General features: G+C 35.8%; 1 protein-coding gene across 8 annotated transcripts in view; it reads right to left on the reverse strand.

The window, feature by feature from the left end:
• ANKIB1 (ankyrin repeat and IBR domain containing 1) overlaps positions 1 to 22,644 on the reverse strand; it is an 89,378-nt gene that overhangs the window by 8,992 nt on the left and 57,742 nt on the right. For all 8 annotated transcript variants that reach the window (XM_057380935.1, XM_057380929.1, XM_057380936.1 and 5 more), the window contains 12 exons: positions 20,922 to 21,039; positions 17,209 to 17,417; positions 14,951 to 15,039; positions 13,115 to 13,259; positions 11,645 to 11,811; positions 7,599 to 7,687; positions 6,459 to 6,589; positions 2,283 to 2,417; positions 1,602 to 1,688; positions 1,441 to 1,507; positions 930 to 1,075; positions 132 to 310 (listed from right to left, as the gene is read on the reverse strand). In XM_057380935.1, the coding sequence (XP_057236918.1) occupies positions 132 to 310; positions 930 to 1,075; positions 1,441 to 1,507; positions 1,602 to 1,688; positions 2,283 to 2,417; positions 6,459 to 6,589; positions 7,599 to 7,687; positions 11,645 to 11,811; positions 13,115 to 13,259; positions 14,951 to 15,039; positions 17,209 to 17,417; positions 20,922 to 21,039 (1,562 nt within the window). The remainder of the gene's footprint in view (positions 1 to 131; positions 311 to 929; positions 1,076 to 1,440; positions 1,508 to 1,601; positions 1,689 to 2,282; positions 2,418 to 6,458; positions 6,590 to 7,598; positions 7,688 to 11,644; positions 11,812 to 13,114; positions 13,260 to 14,950; positions 15,040 to 17,208; positions 17,418 to 20,921; positions 21,040 to 22,644) is intronic.

Consider the following 22,644-nt stretch of genomic DNA (forward strand, 5'->3'; position numbering starts at 1 on the left):
CACTATCACAGTGGTTTTTGACCACCACACTTAGCATCTACCTCACAGTCAGAGAACAGCAGTGGATTCACCCACTTTGGCAGCTATCAAATGAAGTTTCATTGACTTGTGCAGTGTTTTGGGTGGATTACCTGCGCCTGGGTGCTTCTGGAGAGTCTGCAGGRGCAACACCACGGGCCACAGAGGCCAGGAACTCCTGTCGCTTCTGCTGCACGAGACAAGCTGCTCGGATGATTTTATGGCGAGGCGTCCGAAGGTAAGGCCTGTTCACTTTCTGTGCAAGGTCTTCAGTGACCATTTCTAGGTCTGTCTGCAAYAGGTAACAATACAGAAAAAAACAGTTTTACAGTGAAATGCAAATCAGGAAGAGCTATTCTCCATAAATACTGCATGGAATGATACCCATTTTCCTGAAAATACCTTATGAAAKACCAAAATACCCCAAAATGTCTTCCTCATAGCCTACAGTTTTACCAATGTACATTCTGTACTCCAGCTTGGAGCAGGATTTCCCTGCACTCTGAAATATTGAATATCTTGAAGGGACCTGAGAGACAGGAAAGGATGCAGCAGTCCTGGGCACTCCCCCAGTTTTGCCTCCACCCAGATGTCAAGCACATCAGTAGGGAAAGACAGAAAAGAGAAGCTAGAGAAGAAGACAGAAGCTAAAATGTTACCTTCAGAAAGCAGAGTAACAGGAAATTTTCTTACTTTCCCCTTCCATCTGTCCTTGTCCTTTTCCTTTGCAAAGTGATATTAAAAAACCAYGCTACTTTTCCAAAGTTGGTTACAAATGCAAAACAGGTATGTCAGTTTTATATTACAGAAATAGCACTGATACTAATATAAATACATTGATATAAATACACTGGTAACTAATATAAAAAAATAAAGTGTCATTAGGAAAGTAAAATATATCCTTRTGTTACCTGCATAAGTTCAAATATTTCTTTCTTTGTGCTTTTAGGCTCCAAAAAGAATCCATATGGATAAGAACACTTAAGAATGCGGCGAGTTTTTAGAAGCTCTTGTACTGCATCTTCAATGAACGTGGTATCAGGACAGCCTCCCTCAGCTGCAATATGAAACAAGCATTGGGAAAGTATTCTTCTGCTGATGTCAGCATTACTTTTGTGCATAACAGTTAAAYATTTTGCAAGTAAAGAGCAGCAAGTTCTCAATGACTGCACAGTGTTCTTACTAAAAGCAGTGAGCCCAGAACATTAGCTTCTGCCTTACTAATGCTACTTCCTCCTTGAGTCTTTGGAATAGGTAAGATTTACTGTACATTTAACTTTCAGCMAATGTTTACAATTCTACTACTGGAGGGATCACATCACACAGCAGACTGATGTGAGCTCTATCCAGAAAAGAACAGTTTAGTTATAGCAGTATTGATGTGACCTCAAATCAAAGGCATAGATCACAGCAAATACTTACTTCCACTGAGAGCTCTACTCAACTGCTCCATCTTTTCTTTGGCTGTTTTTAGAAGGCGCTGTTCTAACTAGAAAAAGAAAATAAATAAAATATAATAAAATAATTTTTTTTTGGTTTAATAAAACAGAAACAAATATCAGTAAAAATTACTTGACCCACACCTGGTAGCTAAGTTCATGGTTCTTAAATCTTGTATAATAGTGCATAAACCTATCAAGYTCTTGAAATCTTCTGTGCTTTTTTTCAGCCTGGAAAATAATGAGGAAACAAAATAAACCAATTTTGTAATTTAATCCACCAATCACACCATTAGATATAATTAAATAATGAACTGTTTCTATTCAGACTCTATAAGACTAAATATAAAGTAGTATACCCAAGGCTGAGTGCCATGTAAGTAAAGAGACAAAAGTAATTTTTGAAATTTACAAGGCTGCAAATACTGCAGCCAAAGAATTGATACACTGTCAGTGCCTGCTATTTAATGCAACTTTCCAAAAGCCAAAATTAAGGTATATCTTCTGTAGTGARCACACAGCAGCTAATTACAGGACCAGCATGTTCAGTGACAAAAGGAAACCATGTCACAGAGAAGTAAAATCACTTGAGTAAAGTGATTTAGACAATCACTAAGTGATTTAGACAGTGGTTGTTACCAAAGTCAAAAGCAGAAATCTTATGTATCCACAAATCAGTAGTGCTTTCTTTCTGTCTCTTTGATATATTTAAGGTTGTATTTATCCATTTGGAACTCTGTTTTGGAAGAGTTTAGATTAAACTTCTCCTAAATGGAAAATTGCAGCCTTAGTTCTATTTTTCAAACACACACATTCATTTGTTACCTCTACTGTCATCTCCTTGGACTGTTCCTCTACATGCTGAATAACTTCATAGCGAGTGCACCTGTAGTAACCACCAGTGGAAGAGCTGTGCTTCTTCCATTCTTCTAAGCATATCCAGCAAAAGTCATATTTACACTTCATAAAAAAAAGGGAAATAAAAAGTTGAAATATCTTAGATTTGCAGTTAGGCATCATTATTCCCCTATGGATAAATTAATTATTAGCATTCCAAGTGTAAAAAAATTTTTGAGTAGCCTCCTTCCTATTTTACTAATTGAAGAGATCTGTTTATCAAACCATGTCAGTCATAATTTTTGTTCCTTGGATCACAAGACTGTGTTGGATCTACATGTTAAGWTTTGAGTGAATGAAATGAATCAAGTGGCAAATACAGCTGATCAGGTACGTTTTTTGTTCTTGTTAAAAAACCAGTCCCATTTCTTGAAATAATGGAGAAACTATTCACGAGAAAGAATGATTTTTTTTTCCTAATATTACTTAAAAAAAACATGATTACTTGTACTTTTGTCATGTGGTGTTCCTGATACAAAATATTGGTTTTGTATCAGGAATATTGATTTTTGTATTTTTTGAACTATTACAGCAAGAGAGAAGAAGTATGAACATAAACTTTGACGAGTGATTACTTCCAGGTGAGCCTTTTCTGCATTGACTCAGTAAGGTGCTTTCAAAATAGGTAAGACCTTACAAGGAGGTGTAAGCTGAATTTTGCAGGCTTCTCTGCATCAGAGATCAAACTCTGTTAAGTATTCTCAATTCAGCAGTGAGTTCTCAGCTACTTAATCTCAAAATAACTGGAATATTTATGGACAGGTAAGTGAAAGACTTGACAGTTTGGTGAATCATGTTTATCTGTCTTACAGATGAGGAAAGAAAATTTACTTCAATTAATATTAAGCCTTGAGTATTATTAATAGCATTTGATAAATTAAATTGCATTTCTTCTTTCTTTGATAAGTTTAACCTTTCCAGAATACCTACTCCATACCAGATGTGTTTGTCAGTAGTTATTTTATGCAATCACTAAGATGTATTACAGGAAGGAATAAAATTGAATTCTTGTGTTGTACTTTTGCTAATTTTGTCTCAAAAATCAGTAGTGCTGATTTTCTTCTAAAAAGCAATGCAGACTAGAATATTTCTTCTTGTTATTGTGCAGTTCCTTCTTGTTTTTAAACATTTTTAAAGCTGCTGGCTTATAAAAAAATGTAAAAAGTGCTGAGAATGAAGTATGAGAACAATTGTGTATAAAAGCATTGTGTGTATCACTGCATTATTTGCCTATCAATCAAATCCATTCATATTCATTATAAGAAAAAATCATTACAAAATATTCAAAAGATTATATGAAACAAGCTGTTTCACAAGCAACTGAACTAATAGAACTTGACTTCCCATTAATTTATGTATATATGTTCCCATTGCAATCTCAGCTCTCCCAAATTATCTCACTTCTGACCATTCCATTATATTTATCTTTTAATCTGTCATATTGCCAAAAAGCCTCCTCAAAATCCAAGATTCRCAGTGTTCCCAGACCCTCCTCCCAGTATTTGAGCCTCATTAGATATKCAAAACCACATCATCTGTTTCTACACACCTCCCACACCCAAACTCATTTTCAAGAAGGGCAAGAAGGACAACTGTGGAAGCTACAGCCGTGAGCTGTTGGGCTCACATCAGTGCCCAGTAAAATCATGGAAAAGATTATTCTGGGAGGTATTGAAAAACACCTGGAGGACAGTGCAGTCATTGGTCACAGCCAGCACAGCCTCATGAGGGGAAACCCTGCTTGTCAAACCTGATTTCCTTCTATGTTAGGGCAACCCACGTAGTTGATCAAGAGAAGCCAGTTGATGTCATCTTTTTGGACTTCAGCAAAACTTTTGATACTCTTTCCCGAAAAAATGTCCAGCACACAGCTGGATAAACAACTGTGTTATGTGATGGCTTGACTTGGATGCAGGACTTGAAAGAATACCAAATTTGCCTATGACACTAACTGGGGAGGAGTTGACTCCCTTGAAGGCAGGAAAATGTTCTTCACCCAGAGGTTGGCTGACACTGGAACAGCTCCCCAGGAAGTGTTCCCAGCACCAAACCTGCCAGAGTTCAAGAAGYGTTTGGCCAAATGCTCTCAGGCTCATGATGTGACTATTGGGGTGTCCTGCATAGGRCCAGGAGTTGGACTTGATGATCCTCGTGGATCCCTTCCAACTCAGCAYACCCTGTGATTCTATGATTAGCTCCTGAGCTCTGTTTTATGTGTSCTTATGATCACTGAACCTTGTAGCACCACAACCTGGGCTTAAGAAATCCCATCTGCAGCCTGGCCACGGTCTGAGCCAAGCAGAACAGGTAAYTGCTGAGCAGTACTGGGTAGGTATTTCAGCCTCTGTCTTGGTGGCAGTACAAATTAAGTCTCTGCACCAACCACCAAGTTTCACAAAACTTACAGCAATTTATTATCTATGAAYCCCCTCCTGTTCCTTGAAATCAAAGTACCCATAAGTTTAAAAAAATGATAAAGACAGTGGAGTCAGAGAGCAGGACTGTCTAAGCTTTGCCTTATTAGAAACTGGGCTCATAAAAAGGTAAGAAAATGCCTGCCTAAGTACAGAAATGTGATGCTATGAGTAAGGAGTATCCTCCTCTACACCAAGGTACCTGCTGGATACTAAGAAGCAAACACAGCCCATCAACTGGGCTTGAGCAAAGCTCCCTCCAAAAAAAAAAAAAAAAAAAAGCCGAAGTTCCATCAGGGATTGTTACTTCAGTAGAGGAACAAGTGAGATAACCACTATTCCTTGTGTCCAAGCCCTGCAATGAGCTGGAGGACACCCTTCCTTGCCTTTCTCACCAGGCTGAGGGGAGGTATCTGCTRTCTGAAGAGATTTCTCCATTACAAAATATCTGACTGTTGTAAGAGCACTTCAAGATGCCTACAAGGTATAGCATCAAAAAAGAAAAAAGAACTCTGGTTGTCAACCAGTGCTTCAGAATGGTAAATTACCTACATTCATCAGTGTTTAATGGCTAAAGTCTTCTCCAGCCTGAAGCCACACTTTGTTCAACTGATCTCAGTGGCAACAGCTACAACAAATGTACCTTTTACAGTTTKTAAAAGTAAAGAATTTATGAGCTCTTTTAAAAACCATTTAAGATAAAAAACCCCCAAACCCCCACACCAGCAAACTTGGCATAAATAAAAGTGGAGAAGAATGTTCTCTGCTGACAATGATACAAAAAAAGCCCCAGTCTTCAATTCATATCACAGAGAGACTGTGTGACAATATAAAGAAAATGGGATCTGCACAGCAATAGAGAGAGACCTGCATACTTTCAGAAAAATACAGAGAATTACTTTCTAAATTTGTTAATCTTTTATTGTAGGCCAACTATGTCAAGTGTTTGCTACTTTCTTWTTTTTAATGATGCTCCTCAAAGAGGTAATAGTTGTAGTTATATAAGAGATTTCTGACATAAAGAAACAGTTTTCTAAATACRCTGCTTTTAACTAACTTGAAAGGAAAAGCATTTTCAAATGATACTGAACTCATTGCAAAAATATTTTTTCTATTTTGGTAGCACAGTGCAAACTTGTGACTAATTTTCTGGCTGCTGTCATCAATAAATTTCCTTTGGAATCACTCTTTKCTGTCTTTTCATTCCTACTGATTAATTCCTGTTTACAGTTTTCCACCTAAACTTCTCTGCTTTGTTCCTGTGTTAGAGAAACAAAGCAAAAGAAAAATAAAGTAAGGCAAAACCTTCATTAAAGCTTAGCCTTCCTTAAAATGTTACATCTGTCAATTAAAACTGTCCTTTCTTTTCTACATTATTCATGGTTATTAAACCATCAATTATTTCTGTTTCCTTGAGTTTCATACTGTATTGCTAATAATTCTTAGGTATTTATGAAATTTTAATCATTACAATGTACACTTGTCAGACAAACAGATTTCAGTAAATATTAAATGTTTTCTAAATACATATCACCTGCCATTTGCTCATTATCTAATTYTTGCAACAGGTTCCACTGGCTACCAGGCATGACACTTCAGAGCTTTTGAACKGTGTGATCCTAAAACAGATACAGGACATACAAACCTGAATTATGATTCCAGAAGAAATCACCKGATGGGTCCTCCTTACCTTTGCACACTGCATGTGGTTGCAGCCCTCATTCTTCTGGATTGGAGACTTGCAGTTGGCGCAGGGTTTGGAGTTGGTCAGTAACCACAGGCAGTTGGCAGCGTCCTCATAAGCCTCACTGACTCCCACGACTTTTTGAGGGTGACAGGAGGATGTGGAGCATGCAAAAACAGAGAGGTTGAAATGTTACTTGTGTAATCTTTTGTGAAAACTGTGTTAGGAAAGATGCACGTTTCCCTGTTTCTTGACAAAATATTGAAGTTTTTGACGCTGTATATTTTTCACATATATTTTATTATTACATTTTCCAATTTTTATATATAATCTTAATATACTTTCTAATTCTATATATTTCCACACATCTACTTTTATATAAATTTATATACATATATATGACAATTAAAATAATAAATGGGCAAATACATATATGAAAGAAACAGGCATAGTTTGACAAAGTAGGGTGTATTTTGCCTCTGTAAAATTTTGTATGCTTTTCAAAATATTTATAATATACCATGGAAAGGCTCTGAACTGTGGTAATCAAGAAAAGTTAKTTGTATTCAAATTGCTGTCATCTTTTTTGTTAACATTGACCAAGAAAAYGTCTGTCCTGTGTAAACCCAACCTTTATTAGTTTTTTTTAGTAAATGTTAAATATCATTAGGCCATTTCCTACAACTGCCTTGCAGGTCACCTTCAGCCTTACTAGTATTATCACCTGCTGGCTTGAATTAGCTTTAAAGCACAAAAAAATCTTCTAGGAACACTATTCAATCAGAGGAGCACACTSGGCTAAAAATTCAAATTGGACAGGTAAATGAAGTTATATTTGGGAATAAATTGACTAATTAATGAAACAAAGCTTTCAAAGGAAGGGAAGGAGTTCTGAACACCCTGACTGAACCGCACATGTATTTCTGGGGAGGAATTTTACAAAGAACAGTCTACCATAGTGCTGCAGTTAAAAGTGAGAAGCAGTCCCTCATTCAGGGATAGAATTCTCTTCYCCTTTTATCATATTTTTCAACCAATGTTWGAGTTTTTATTAATGCAACCAAAARAATAATCTRTCTAMAACTAAAAGATCAAAASAGCAGAAAAACACCCACACCCTCCCTGTTGGCCCCTCATGACTCTTACGTTCTTCTGGTTTCATTTCAGATATTTTCTGTAGCCAGTCTTTCCAGGTYTGGCAGTCACAGGGTTCATGTGCTTCACCAAGACATTCCCTGAAAAAGAGGGTGTATACACAATTACTTATAACTAAGAGATTTAGAATTAAATTTAAAATTGATTCAAGCTTAAAAAAAAAGAAAAAAAGACATGGTCAAAATTTAATTAAATCAGAAAACAAAAGCCAGCTAAATAACATTGTTTTAAAATACACTTTGACAACTTGCTCACAAGTATAGATGGCCTTTATTAATAAAGAATTTAAATGAGACAGGAAAGGAAAGAAGCCTCTTAAAATTACAATCTGAAATAAATCAGCTGGTTCTTACACATGGGTATGATTTTAGTGCCACAAAAGTGCTAGTGTAGTTTCTGTKATAAAGGTAAACCAGGCTACAGAGTTTCTTATTACAAAGTAGGTAGTTTGTTATAGCAGAAAGGTATTTTATGTACAATTACTTGCATCTGTTCAGTTGCAATGATCAACCTTGAATTAGAATCAAGCTCTTWATCTAGAACAAGATCGAAGTCCTTCATCAACACCACCATTAAGTATTTATGGATGCTTACTCTTTCCACCAGACTCTCTTAAATGGGGGCTGGAACTTATTTACATGGACACAGTGGAATAATGATTCTCTTGAGCATCTCCTTAAGTTCCTACTAGGATTAAGGATGGCAATCACTACTACACAGTGGCAGCAGATACAYGGCTTCCAGATGGTGCTTCAGTGTGGATGCCTCAATATTGCACTTTGGATTTGTAATAAACCTTTTTTTTTTTCTCATGGAATGGCAGCAAATAGCCTCAGACATCTGCCATATCAAAGAAAATAATTTCAGATGGGCACCAGCTGCATCAGAGCATACACAAGTTTSCTGCAGATCCAATGGTGAACTGCTCTCTTGCAGTGCAGGTTCAGAAGATACATCAATACTTTTCTGATTGCTCTTGTCCACATTTTAAGAAAGAATTCAGGAACAAAGAAAAGGTTGTGGGAATACTTTTGAACTTTTTTCCCCTTAGCCAGTCTGCTAACAAAAAAGCTTAAATTCAGCACACGTAGACTCTGGTTTGGACTTAAGATCTTAGCTGGGAGAGATTATATTGGAATGAATAACTGGTCTGTAAAAATGTGATTTCAGCCCTGGTTGAAAGCTGACACCTTTCACATCTGTGGGACAATAGGACACTTAGATCATTAACTTCAAGAGAGCCAAGACCCTCACACATAGTATCTGTTACCAGAAAGGACTGAAACTAGCAAAGATCTAACACTGACAAGCTCTGTTACGTTAAGCTCTTTCAAGTTAAAAGCTGATTGATTGGTCAATCTTTTATGGGGGGTGGGAATAGAAACATGTGTCTCTGATGTTTTCAAATTTGTAAATCTGTGGATTTTTAATGAAGTGCAGTCATACCTATATCCAAATCTTTTTTATCTATATCTGTCTATATCTATATGATAGTCTCAACAGTTGTTCAAGAACACCTCCTCATGGAAGAGTTCTCATGGAACTCCTTCCTCAATCCACCCCAAAAAAAGGATTTTTATGCTGGGATGTCATTACCAGAGTAAGAGCATTGAGCCTACAGTCCATGAACATTTTTCTGAAAGTTGTATTTTGGACAGACTTCCTGACAGCAGTGAATGAAAGGAATGAACAYGGAGCAGCTGTGCCAGTTAACAGCATGAGCCTCCCCAGACACCTTGCTCAATACTCAGCACSATGATTTATTGGAAGGAGCAGCACATACTTATTAAAATTGTGGCAAGTTTCAACACAACAAGGTAAAATTCATGGAAGGGCTAAAATCAYCACCAGAGAAGAATGAAACTGCATGAAGAGAGTTCTAAATATGTTCTAATATGGGGGTTCTGATAATAAACTGATGTAGGATTTGTGCACGCTTTTAATGTGCACTACATTTAAATAACTCAGAATGCTTTTTCTGAAAGGGAATTTTGTATTTGCCACAACTGATTACATTTTGTTGAAGATGCTGTTAGTGGTGGGTAATGAAAACTGAGTAAATTCCAGGGAACTCMGTATTGAAGAGGAACATTCCTACTCCTACATTAAAAAGAAAAACAAAAAGAARTTRCTCAGWAGGCTCAGAGAATTTTCTTGCTTTTATAAGCAGGCTATAGATCTGAAAAAAAAWAAGTGATTATCTAGGGGTTGGTTTTCTAATAGATAAATTCCRAAAATCTCTTACTAAATGCAGTATCAATTGCTATTATAATGTCTAAGTGTAGATCACTGGATAAAACTTGCAGAAATATGGAACTGTAGGATGTGCTGATTGACATTTAAAGAGACAAAGCAAAWTCCCTTTAAACCCACAGTAATGATGAAAACCCCCTGAACTGAGAATACACTTTTTCTCTGGAGGAAATCATCCATGCACAGAGTTTTTGTACTGTAAGGCTAGTATGGTTGTCCTTAGCAATTGGTTCTGATTTGAGGTACTGCAGCATGCTTTCATTGCTAGCAGAGCTTTCTTGCCATTGCTGAAACTCTCCATTCACTTTTGGACATGAAAAAAGAGGCTTTGGACAGGCCTTCTTGGACATTTTGTTGCTAACATGAGGTATTTTTCAGGGCTTTAACTGTATTTTCTTGTGCAGTATTTCAAAGCATTAATGTAAAAAGAATATAGAGAAATACATTTCTCCTAAAAATGAGTCACTCAGAGGACATTTTCACACTTGGAGAACATTCTGAGGAGCTAATACATTCAGTCCTTGKAAAAGAAGCAGAAGCTGCCATTGTCTGAAGGTTCATGTCAATATGACACTGAAGTGGTCTCAGGTTCCTTCAGGTTAATGGGAAAATTGATTCTCTGCAATCAGAAACGAGGATGAGAGGATGGTACCTTTTGATGGAATAGTACTAAGTTTTGCTGCATGATTACTGGTAGAATACATTTTCTGGCTTGTTTCCATGGGATTTGTTTCCTTCTGAGTTCAGTTCTTCATCCATTTAAAATAACCTCTTCCCAAGAAGCTTTGTTTTCTGGCTTTTGTGGTTGTTTCATTTTGTCTGGTGGTTTTTTTTCCCTTCTGCCTTTCATTTATATGGGGAAAAAACTAAAATCAGAGGCATCTTTCATTAAGAGTTATGATATTTGGAATCAAGCAGAGGATTTAAGATGTCCTTATATAATGGTTTCATTTGAAAAATAAAAAGAAGAATTGCTGAGCTTATCTGAATGTCTGTACCTTGGTTGACCCTTTTTCATTTTCCAAGAACATAAATATGTCCCACTACAATAGTCGTAAATTGTCAAATTTGATAATATCAAGAACTAGGATAGGGCTTTGCTTTGCACTTCAGAAAAATAGCCCAAATCTTTTTTGCTTTCTTTGATGGTGTTATGTCCTTTTCTAGGAAGTGCTGAAAGTGGAAATCTGAGGGATGTTTTAAAAAATATCTGGCTTTTTACTCCTTCTTGAGCTTGTATTCATCTTAAAACTCAGTACATGGTAACAGAAAGAAAAATGTGCTGAACCTAAAGTGAAGCAAAGATTGGAGTGATCTGCAAACAGAATAGCTATGTGTGAAGGAAATGGCCCTTCATGGCCACATTTAAACTGCAGCTTCTTTGACATGATTCCACCAAAATTCAGAAAGAGCTAAACACTGCTGGTTTTCTATACTAGTCGAGAATGTGCCAAAGTATACAACTATCCAGAACACAAAAATCTCTGTTCCAGTATCCCACTCATCCTCTGTCCTCTCAGAACAGAACATCACAACAGCCCATGCTGTTGTTCTGCACCTAAGAGAGTGAGTAAGGACTGTTGTACCATGAATCTTTGCAGTGTCCCAAAATACTACAATATTTGTGCACATGAGGTTATTCAGTACAGGGACAGAGGATAGTACAGTCATATAACATTCTATACTAATTTGCACTCCCGGTGCCAAGTGGGACTTTTTAATTAGTCCCTGGAATAGCAGTGACTGTGAGTTTATAGAGATGCAGATAAGTTTCCAGTACTAACCAGCAAAAAAGATGTCCTTTTCCACAATCTACTGCAGGGGCTTTTAGCATAGGAAAGCTCAGTGTATCTGATCCTGTTGAATTTGACCCTTGTCTTGTTAGTCTTACTGCTCTTTCACAGCCAGGTATRGGACACCATTTAATAGCAGGATTATTTTCAACAAAGGCCTGTGGGGGAAAAAGAAAGGAAAATATTTTACCACATAAGGTCAGATTTCATCATTGATATAAAACCATCTGTGTTCATAATCTTCCCTTGAGGGAACAAAGCCAAAAAACATAAGGRCAATCTTATCCAAACATGGAGAGATTTCTAAATATAGTTATAGAAAGGGAATAGTTTAATTTCCACTTTTTTGAAGTAATAACAGTACTTCAGATTTACACTAAAAATAAAATTACTTACATTCTAAACAAAATGTTCGATCTGTGCAAGTTAATTCCTTTGTGATGTGGCTTACAGAAAACTTATACTCTACACACACTGGCAATACACTCATTAACAGAACTGACTCTTGCAGYTGGAAAGAATTAAAACCTTACAGATTAAACAAAAATCCCACAATAAACTGGAAACCAGAAYTAGACTAGCTCAGTAATTTATTTCCCCTCTTTTTTTTTTTTGTTAATGTAACAGTTTTTGTAAAAACTGCATCTAATAAATGAGGAGAAAAAAGGAACTTCCACTACTTTGCTTCAAACCTATGCTGATCACCAGTCACTTGAAATAAATTAAGCAAAAGATGAGTCAGATCTGGTAATTTAATTTGCATCTTACTGTGTAGAAGTGTTACTGTGTATTAAAGAGGCTTGTCACAGAGAAAGTACTGTAATGTAAATGAAAAAGTACCTCTACTTCTGCCCTGCCACCACTGATAAAGTAGCACATTTCTCAAAGATTAGTTTATTACTACACTAGTATAAAAGAARAAAGCTTGCTTTTAAAAACAAGTTGCAGTGATGAAAACAAATACATTTAAAAAACCAGGAAAACCAAATAAAGYTTTTCCAACTTCACTTCCCATATACAACAATCATATCAAGCATTGTACTAGGAAATTTTTTAAAAGGAAACAGGTACTGTTTCTGAATGCAGTAAAAATAATTGGAAAATGTTTAAAATTTCAGATTGCAAACATAAACAACTCTTGCTGATTAAAACCTTCATATCACCTGTTACAAAAATAAGCTTGATCAAATGATTTCATTAATACTGCATTAGGTAACATACTATGGAAATCTGGCATTTCTGCTTAAGGAAGACATAAAATGTTCTTTCTTTTTTTCCTCAGTGGTATAGCACAAGTTGACATTATGCTATGTAAGAGCCAATACATATTTGTACATATTTGTTTATGAATTTCTACTTGGAAAGTTACAAATACATTGCAGCATTTCATACAGAAGCTCTAAATTACTTTTTATAAAATGAAATAGAGTTCAAGAGTACAAGAACAGTTTCATAATTTACCTTAATGTCAAATTGAAGGTATCTCTTGTCCATCTCCTTGGAAACCACACTTTCTATGATGTCTACAGGCACAAGCTGGAAACAATCATACGCTGGGCAAAAAATGTTGTGAGCTTCACCCTCCTGAATTTTCAGATTCAAAAATCTGCCAGAATTTTGTCAGTCAGTATTTGKGAATAAAAAGTTAAAAGGCTGTTGAYTACTTTACACTATATTCATAGATATTAATAATGATCACTTTTAAACACAGAATAAGAACTATCCCTATCTGCTCAGAAGAGCTACARATTTGATAAACATAATAGAAAAAARGAGAATACTGTCATGGTTCAAATGTGAGCATCATCASCAATATTTAGCTTTATGTGTTTGTGGATTACATCCTTGCTATTTATCAGACAACTCTGCAATGCCTAATTAAACTGAGAATTACTTCTATCTTAAATCAGAAATGAAACATGTAATTAATCTAGGAAATAATTAATTTATTATACAATTAATTTCTACAACTGTGCTAGTAAAACCAGGTCTGCTCTTGGACACAAATGTCTAAATGGTGACCTTTTTAGTCCCTGACCACCAGAATGACAGAACAAACTCAAAAATCTACTGAAAGCTGGACTTTAGTTTCAAAGCTGTAACAGATTTACTAATCTGACATCAAGGATRAACCATTCTAACTTTAATCATTTAAAGGACAGGCAGTTATTCTGAGGTAGTCACCTGAGATCCTTTAATAGTTAAGGCAGAGGTATTTGTCAATTCACCCCACCTTAGATTGGTATCTTAGGGTTGGATAACTCAGTCCTGGCTMTGCTCCAAGTCACTTAGCAATGACTGCCTCAGAAAGATGAATTGCACCTTAGATGTGCCACTGCAAACTCTTGCCATTGGAGTGGCTCTGAGCCGGTGGCTCTGAGCTGGACCCCGTGTCCTGCACAAAGGACACACAGTCCAGCAGCCAAATTAGAAGCACCACGTCAAACCAGTGATCTCCTGGTAACTCCCATATCCTGCCCAGTGATTTGCAGGGCAAGAGAAGCACAACTACCAATTTTCTTGACATTGAAAAGAACTGCTTTTGGAAAGCTCGTATGGAAAAGAAAATGCTCTTCCTTAGCCAAGGGGTTCATACAAATGGGGCTGATCTGCAGGAGGAATAGCTGTGCTGAAATGATGCTGTAACAAGGCACTATACAGGGGTACAGGTCAAGTAGTACAGTCTCCTGAATGGGRACACAGATGAATACAAAGCACTGAATACAGATATAATTATTCCTGGGARATATGATTAATATTTATATTACCATAATTGTCCACGTCTGAGTTTTTCACTAGCTTGACTATTCTGACCTATGCAGGAACAAGAGCATTAGACTAATAGAACTTCTAAGTGAAATCAACCCCTCAGTTATTAACCCTCAACATAAAGAAAGCATTTTAATTGCTTTTCTGATTGGAAATGGATTCACAATGCCTAAGTTTAGTGTGCTAAACTCAGAGATGGTATTAAGCAGATGCTTAATTTAGAAAGTGTAAACCCCAATGCTGCCAACACCACACACGCACCRAACAAATCAAGAGTAGGCTTATCTATTTACACACGAGCTTAAAGCATTTGCTTAAGAGTTTTGCTGAGTCAGGACCAAAACAAACATTACACAAGCCTAAACCAGCTGGCAACAGTTGTTTGAGTGACAACTAAAATATTCAATAGGTTCAAAGCAGCAACTCTTTGAAACCCAAACAGTACTTTAACATTAGCTGTTTATGGTCTCTGCCTTTCCCTATTGAAAAGGAAAGTTTCTCAAATGATAGAAAAGTACATATACTCACGCCTCCCAGCATGCTCTGCAGAAGTCATGTCCACAAGGCATATCCACYGGGTCTTCAAACACAGAAATATTACACATGCAAATGTCACACTGTAGATGAAAGAAAAGGCTTCTGATTAAGAACTACCCTAAAGCTTTTCGTATTGTTAACAGAGTTGTCTTGAAAAATCTCAGCAAAATTTTAAAGAAGTGCTCAGTAGGGGGAAAACTCTAACTTTATTCAGAAAAAAAAGTTATTTAAGCTACAGGAATGGGAAAGATTGTGTATCTCTGTTTCTGTAACTCCCTATCCAAAGAGCGTATTTTGGGCTGCCTTTTGTAGTGTCCTTGAGCTCAGGAAGTGCTTCACCCTGCAGAGTGCTGGAATTAGAGTTCGAGGTACAAAAAGAAAGCTGCTTCTTTCATCAGAATGCCAGAAATGAGTTAGGAGACGACAGAGATTACAGGAAATGCTTAGTATCTCATGCAGTCAGGTCCAAATCAAGGTGGAACAGTTCGGGTGTGCAGCAGCAGCAAGTGTTTTAAGTAATAACCTACATATATACTATTTTCTTAAAAAGACTTTGAGGTTTTCAATCAACATAAAGAATAAGTTACACCAAAAATACTCCAACAGAAGGCATAATTGCTGAATTTTATACAAGTAAGTACTAAAAAAAGTAACACTGAATCCTGAGACCCTTACTCTGAAATATTTGAAGTGTAGGGATGAAAATACTCACTGCTTGTGGTTATGTGTGGAAATAAATATTAAGGTTCTTCAAGAAATGCAAAAGGATTTTTTTCATTGAAACAAAGACTGTAAAAATGTACTTCAACTTTCAATATATTAGATATTATACACACATRAGACATTTCCAGAAAGTTAGCCTGTGGTATGCCACTTTAAAAGCACTTGTTTTACAGCCAAAGCAAAATCAAACAAAAAAAAGTTGGCCTTTACTCAGTGAAGACATGTGAAGATATGTGTTGTTACTTCAGTCATTTCACCTTACTGTCTTGCCAAAATTAAATATTTTAAAAGTTGAAAATGCATTAAAAGTACTCTCTGTTCAATTTATATGAGCTGTAAACTTTGTTTAAAATGTATCTTAAATAYAAGGAATTTCATGAAGCCCCGAGTTAAAGCATCAAGTAAAACCATTTACTAGAACTGTTTAAAAAAGGATGCAAATACAAAAYATGTAAAGGAGCTTTGTACCTTGCAGTTTTATTTTATCTATTCCTTTTAGTTTTCATTTTCCTGGCAAAATGAGATTTGATAGTTTAGATAAGATTCTTAAACAAACAGGAATACTAAATGTATAACTCTGGATTTAGATTTAGACACACTGGATCTATAATGACAATCATTATCCAAACCTGCATTTCTGGCTGATGGACCATCAATAACAAACAAAGCACACAATATARAACTGAAGACATAATCTTCTGCTCAACATTTTAATTAGGAAATACTAATGGAAAATATTTAACTGCTAAATAAATATAAATAAATATAMAATAACAATACACCTTCTATATAGCTTGTTTTTAAGCATTTTACAATTACAGAAATAAAATATTTCTATGCAGKAATACAAAATCTTAATTTTAATGTGAGATTTAGGGATGATCCACTTGCAAGATTGCATGCAATATTCTAAAAAAATTGCTTAGATCATGGAGCAAAAGTTTTATAATGCTGCAGCTGTGGATTATTAAAAAGAGAACTCTGTCTTCCAAAAGAGCCACACTGATTTTAATGAAAGGCGCTTTCATATTTCAAATTTGCAATAGCTTTGTAAACCGCTTGAAGCAGCCCACACATAGTAAAAGTAATTATAAGCTTACAGTACACTAGTGGGCTGACATTTCAAAATGCAGACAAAGACAATTTTGTTTTCTAAAGAACAAATTTTCAAAAGGCAGGGTTCAYGGAACTGAGTACGTTCGGGGAAATGGATACAATGAAAGTGAAMATCTTGACAAGGATGAGAAGTTCGAAGAGTGAAATGCACTGATGTGACYGTAGCTGTCTAAAATAAAGAGTTTGTGAGTGACAGCCAATGTAGAAACAGAATGGTTTATATTARTCAGATGCCCAACTATTTGATCATATAGAATGTTTAAGGTGTCAACTTCTCTGTTCACTTTTGGAAAGAGAAACCCTTCACTTTTGCACAGGTATTTTTGGCAGGTCCCCTGTCTACACAGGTGCACTGTGTTTAGAAATGAGCTCTTTTGCCCTGCTGGTTTCAAATCTATTTATAAATTTACCACAGCTGTCTCCATGTCTCCTGGTGAGGGGCTGATTTCATCAGGGGAAGTGACAGAAGAGCGAGTGGTGCGTGGAGTTCGTGGAGAAGGGAGCGTGTCCCACGCGTTGTATCCGCTTGGAGGGGGAGTTGGCATTTGAACCCCYGAACGCTGGCAGCAATTCTCCGGGTTACACATCCAGGCTTCAAGTAACTTCTCCCTGTCCCAATCTGCAATAAATACACACAGGAAATTATGCTCCTGACAATGCTTCAAATACATTCTATAACTGCATCCTCAAAAGGATATATAAACATTACACGAAAAATTTAAAAATAAGATAATAAAGTGTGATTGAATGGAACATCAGGTATCACATTTTAGAGAACATATTCCAAGRTAATACATAATGCAATGCATTTTTKWAAATAATTGCATCATAARCMYYTCCTTTCYSTGCAATATCAGTCTTAAAATKATTTTTGTTATTTACTCACTGCAATTATAGTAGCTAAGAGACTTAATTTAAAACCAGAACTGTACTGACTTTCACAGACAAATGAAAATATATCAGCCTTCACACCACAGAATTTTCATTATTTTTCTTTTCTATGAAAAAAGTTATTGTTTAATTTGGATTCACTTTTATCTGTTGTGTTTTTGGTTTTGTTTTTTTTTTTTTTTTAATAAAACCAGGAAGTAAAGGAAGAAGACTAAGATCCAACTGGATTACAAAAAGATTTGTGACCTAATCAGTTACTAGTCTTTATATATTTAAGTGATGTGCTTCTGGTGGAGAGGGGGGAAGGAAAAAGAAAAAAAATCCCACCCTGACTGCAAAGAAAATTTAATTTGTTCTTACTACATTTCATTCTATAATTAAATGTGTTAGTCAATGCTTTACTTTTATTCATAATTAAGACTGTCCATTTTTATACAAAAACAGCTAGTGAAACAAAATTTATTAGGTATTAATATCTTAAAATGAAATCAAATCTATCTTCATAATTGTTTGAAATGAATTCTGTTTCTAGGAGCAATACTAAAGATAAGAACAGCAGTTTTTTCTATCAAAAATACTTAAAAGTTCTCTTTTAAACATACGTCTATCAAATTCCTATACACATTTGAATCTAAACCCATCAACAGCAGATGCAAATCAGACAAACTTGAATTTCATGAACAAAGAGGAATTTCCCAATTTTTACGATCACTTTAAATAAGTATTTTAAAACTTGAGGGTTTTTTTAAGTACTGGGTACTCCCAAAGAAACATAATTGTTATTAACCAAAAGATCTTTTATTCTTGTTGAATTTTATTTTTATAAGGAAAAGATAAATCGTATTCCTATATTGTATTAGTACTGGGAAAAAAAGATACGTGTTCTACAAACTGAACTTAGTAGAAGTATTGCCCCTGTCAAAAAAATTTTTTGAGCTGGAGATGATTTATTGATCAGGGCCTTACATAGCTAAAACATATTACAGGTTAGTTTMATTTCATCTGTTTAAAGATATGAACCCTGAACACATTTACACCTCAAAACTTACAAATTTTATCAGCATTTTTCATAGTACCCTGAGTTTGCAACGTTTCAGAGGGGCGGGCTGAATGATGTTAAGATACAGACAAAATTTGCTAGAAATTTTCTTGACCTTCTTTGTTGCACTGTATCTTTAAAATTAGCAAGGRTTAAGACATGCTATTAAATGGATCCACTGTGTTGTCTGTACTAACTTATGAGTTTTAGTAAATCACAAGGTAGTTATATTTGTTGAACTGCCTCTTATTTAGCCTGAAATCAACTGGTGTWTAACGAACTAGAAGAGAAACAGAGACAATATTGAAACAACACTTGTAGAAAAACTTGCAAGTTATCTGTTTTCCTGACTGCCACAATAACATTTTTTTATCTTGGCTCTAATTCTACATAGTTCTGTCTCTCAATTAAAAGAAAAAGAATTGCACTCTTAGCTCTTAAAGCCTGTTTCAATAAATTGATATATTTGTACAATAAGAGAAAGCAAAGTCTGCTGTATGAAATGTTATCTATCTATTAAACTTAGTATATAACAATGATCTTCCCAAGAATTTTAAACTTGTGTGAATAGCTCATACCTTGTATGAATTAAATCAAGATTACACATTATGCTTTGTGAATTTCAAGATTTAATGCAAAAAATGTACAATTTGTCATTTGATGGTTCTCAGTTGTCTAAACCTCTGTAAATACCTGAGTTATTCCCTTTGCTAAGCTGAACCAATACAGTTACAGGCAAAATAGTCGACTTTCTCATGACTTGCTAAATGTCTGTGCTTCTTTCTGAGCACTGGCCAATTGAATTAAGTTACCAGAACATCACTAAGGCAACATCAGGAGAATGACCTTTCCAACACAGACCGATTTCTCCTCAACTTTCAATTCCTGCTTGCTAGATGCTGGCAGACATTTCTCCACAGTTTACATCAACCTCACTGGTTTTCAACTAATTGCAGACTGAGCTGAGAGTTTGAACAGTATTGCTGTAATTCTCATCTTCAAAATATTTGTACAGGTTATGGAGCCTACTCAGTGACATATTTATAATTTTAGCCTTAATGTGAATATTCTGGGAATACAACATAACATTCAAATACTGTACAGATTATAAATACAAGAATTAAACAAAGATTTAACATAAAAAACAAATGCAARGAATGTGCCTTAACTATCATCTAACTGGCAATAGTTCATGTTTACTTAATTCARTGTTAAGAGGAACTCAAACACCAGCTACAGAAAAAAAAACATAAAAGAGCTGAGTTTCAGGTACCACAACTCCTCATGAAAGTGTACCAAAAACTGTGGGTTTAAAATAATGTCTTTCTATTTCATGTTTACCTCTCCCACTGAATTTCACAAGGAGCCCACARAAATAATAGGGTATGAAAGCTTAACCCAGCAACACAGTGATGGGCATGCAAACCATTAACTGCCTGAGTAGCTCCTTTGGCATAAAGTAACAATGCAGATGCTTCAGTAAGCATAAGTTTTGAATTACTGAATCAAAGCTTAAAGCTTACACTGAGTTTCAGAAATACTTTTGTCTGGAGCAAACACACTGAATTCACTATATCCTATTTCTGACAACCCCAGTTTAACTTAAACAAGAGCACAGACTTATTTCAGTGAAAATAAACTGGTTACAGTTACACACATGAAAAAGCATACCCTGTAGTAAAAGTGTGACTATAAAAARTCCTTCAAAGGATATAATTTATATAATTTAAACCCCAAGGCAATTTCCARCCACTTACTACAATGGTCAGACTCCTTTTATTGCAACAAAAATTAAATAATAATGTTTTGATCCAATTTTATACATAAATATATAGTGGCARAAAACCAATGGTGTGACAAAAACAGATTTGATGAATTTGACWTTTTAGACATATAAAACCATGGAARCTTTACTCCTGTGTCTCTCACCAAAACAGGGCAGTTCTGGTTTTGCACACTGCTTAAGTTAAAGTGTCTTCCACTATAATTCCTAGTTCGAATCACTTTCCTATCGGCTTCCCTGTCTGCCTCAATGCTTTTTGACATACTGCAGCTGTACTTCTTTCTGAAGTACTGTGTGGTTTGTTTCCTGCTATTTGATTAACCATTACTTCTCTTTTACTTGGAAATAAAATGCAAGCATACATGAATTTACTGAAAGCAGTTTCTTTAGACTTTAAAGTTTGGGATTACCATGTGCCCGAAGTAGTGCTTCTGCAGTAAAGAGTGGGGCTTGAAGCATGTCAGCAGATTCCACGATCAGCATATCCTTAAGCCTTCGTAGATCTTGAAGTCTTAGCCCCTCATATGGCTTCAAGAAGAAGAAAAAAGATCATTTATGWCTGGTATTTTCAAGTTAGTCATGAATGCAATATTAAAAAGAAAGCATTCAAAGTATTGTTACTGATCACCATCTCAACTRTAAGGCAGTATGGGACAAAATTTATTCACTGTGCACACCAATGACCATGCAAAGCTATATGGAAACACTGTCATTTTGTAATATTTACAGTATGATTTTTGTAAACCTCAAAATCTAAAAGCAGGATCTCTAGASTTCTCCACTGTAGCTGGAGGCTACCTTCAAATGGTAAGCTAGCCTAACACTGACTCTCCCTCTCTCCCCAAAAAAGCTAGATTTTCACTGCATCCAGATGAACTTTGATTCAGTGATTAAACCTCAGATATTGTGGAATGGGTATGAGAACAAATGACTAGATGTCAACTAAGGGTTTAGAGAAGAGCCAGAAAAAGGACAGGTTAACACACATTGCAKGTAGATTCTCTGACAATGTCTTTATACATTAATTGAGACCCGTTAACTCTGAATTGGTCTGGAGGAGGATACATTGAGACATCAGACAGTGATAAGTTTGTAAGCAGAATCCAGTACAGGTCTTCTGAGSTAATATTTACTCTTTCAGAAGCAAAATCAGTCCTGGATAGGACAAATGAAATGTGCAATTAGATGTTCATACAAATACAGAAGGATTGAGGTTGGAAGGGACCTGCAAAGATATTTGTTCCAACCTTCCTCCTCAAGCAGGGTCACTTAGAGCCAGCTGCTCAGGATCTTGTCCAGATGACTGGGGATATATTGTACATGAAGATGTCAAAACTCTTCTTGAGAAACAATAACCAACTCTCATAGCCCTACACAGAGTAGATCACCCAGGTGCCTTTCTGGTCTGGAGCTCCGTCCCTTATTACAGCATTAAAAAGGTCAAATCAGAAAGATAAAAAGAAGCAATTCAGGACTCTCAATTAGCTGGAACCAAGAGAGTAGTGATACACACATATGTTTGCAGACTCCTTTTTAAAACTAAGAAAGGAAACCTATGAAAGCAAATAATGTATTTGTTACTGTTGCACAGAGAAAATGCCCCAAAGGTAGGAAGAGAAAAAAAAAGTGGGAGGGTAAGTACAGAGAATGGATACAGAAACGGTATGTAAAAACTGCTATTCTTACATGCACTGGTTTTATTTATTCATATAAAGGATGGCTAACAAAATATTTCAAGCATTTGACATAAAATGTTACATGCTCAGAACTAATTAGGAATCCTGGCCASCAAATGGCAATTGTCTGCAGCAATTTGGAGACAAAAGGACACAGCAGCAGTGATGACAGACACCCCCAGTTAAGACTATACATAATTGTTTACTAACTATATTTTGATTTTATGTAGACCATAGTCCAGGACTCTCCAGTGCTAGATTATAAAGACACACATGTATGCATACAAGCATAGGCAGAAAGCAAACGACCAGTTCTGTCTTCAGAAGGATACAATCTAAGTGGAAGTCTACTGTCCCTTTTGAAAATAACAAGCAAAATGCAGAAGTGATGGGGAGAATGAATACGCTGGGTTTCTAAATGATTTTGTTCTTTTGAGACACCCACTCCAAAAYGTAA

The sequence above is a fragment of the Malurus melanocephalus genome, unplaced genomic scaffold (assembly GCF_030028575.1).
Source record: "Malurus melanocephalus ecotype Western Australia unplaced genomic scaffold, MMel_1.1 scaffold_483, whole genome shotgun sequence".
Classification (NCBI taxonomy): Eukaryota; Metazoa; Chordata; class Aves; order Passeriformes; family Maluridae; genus Malurus; species Malurus melanocephalus.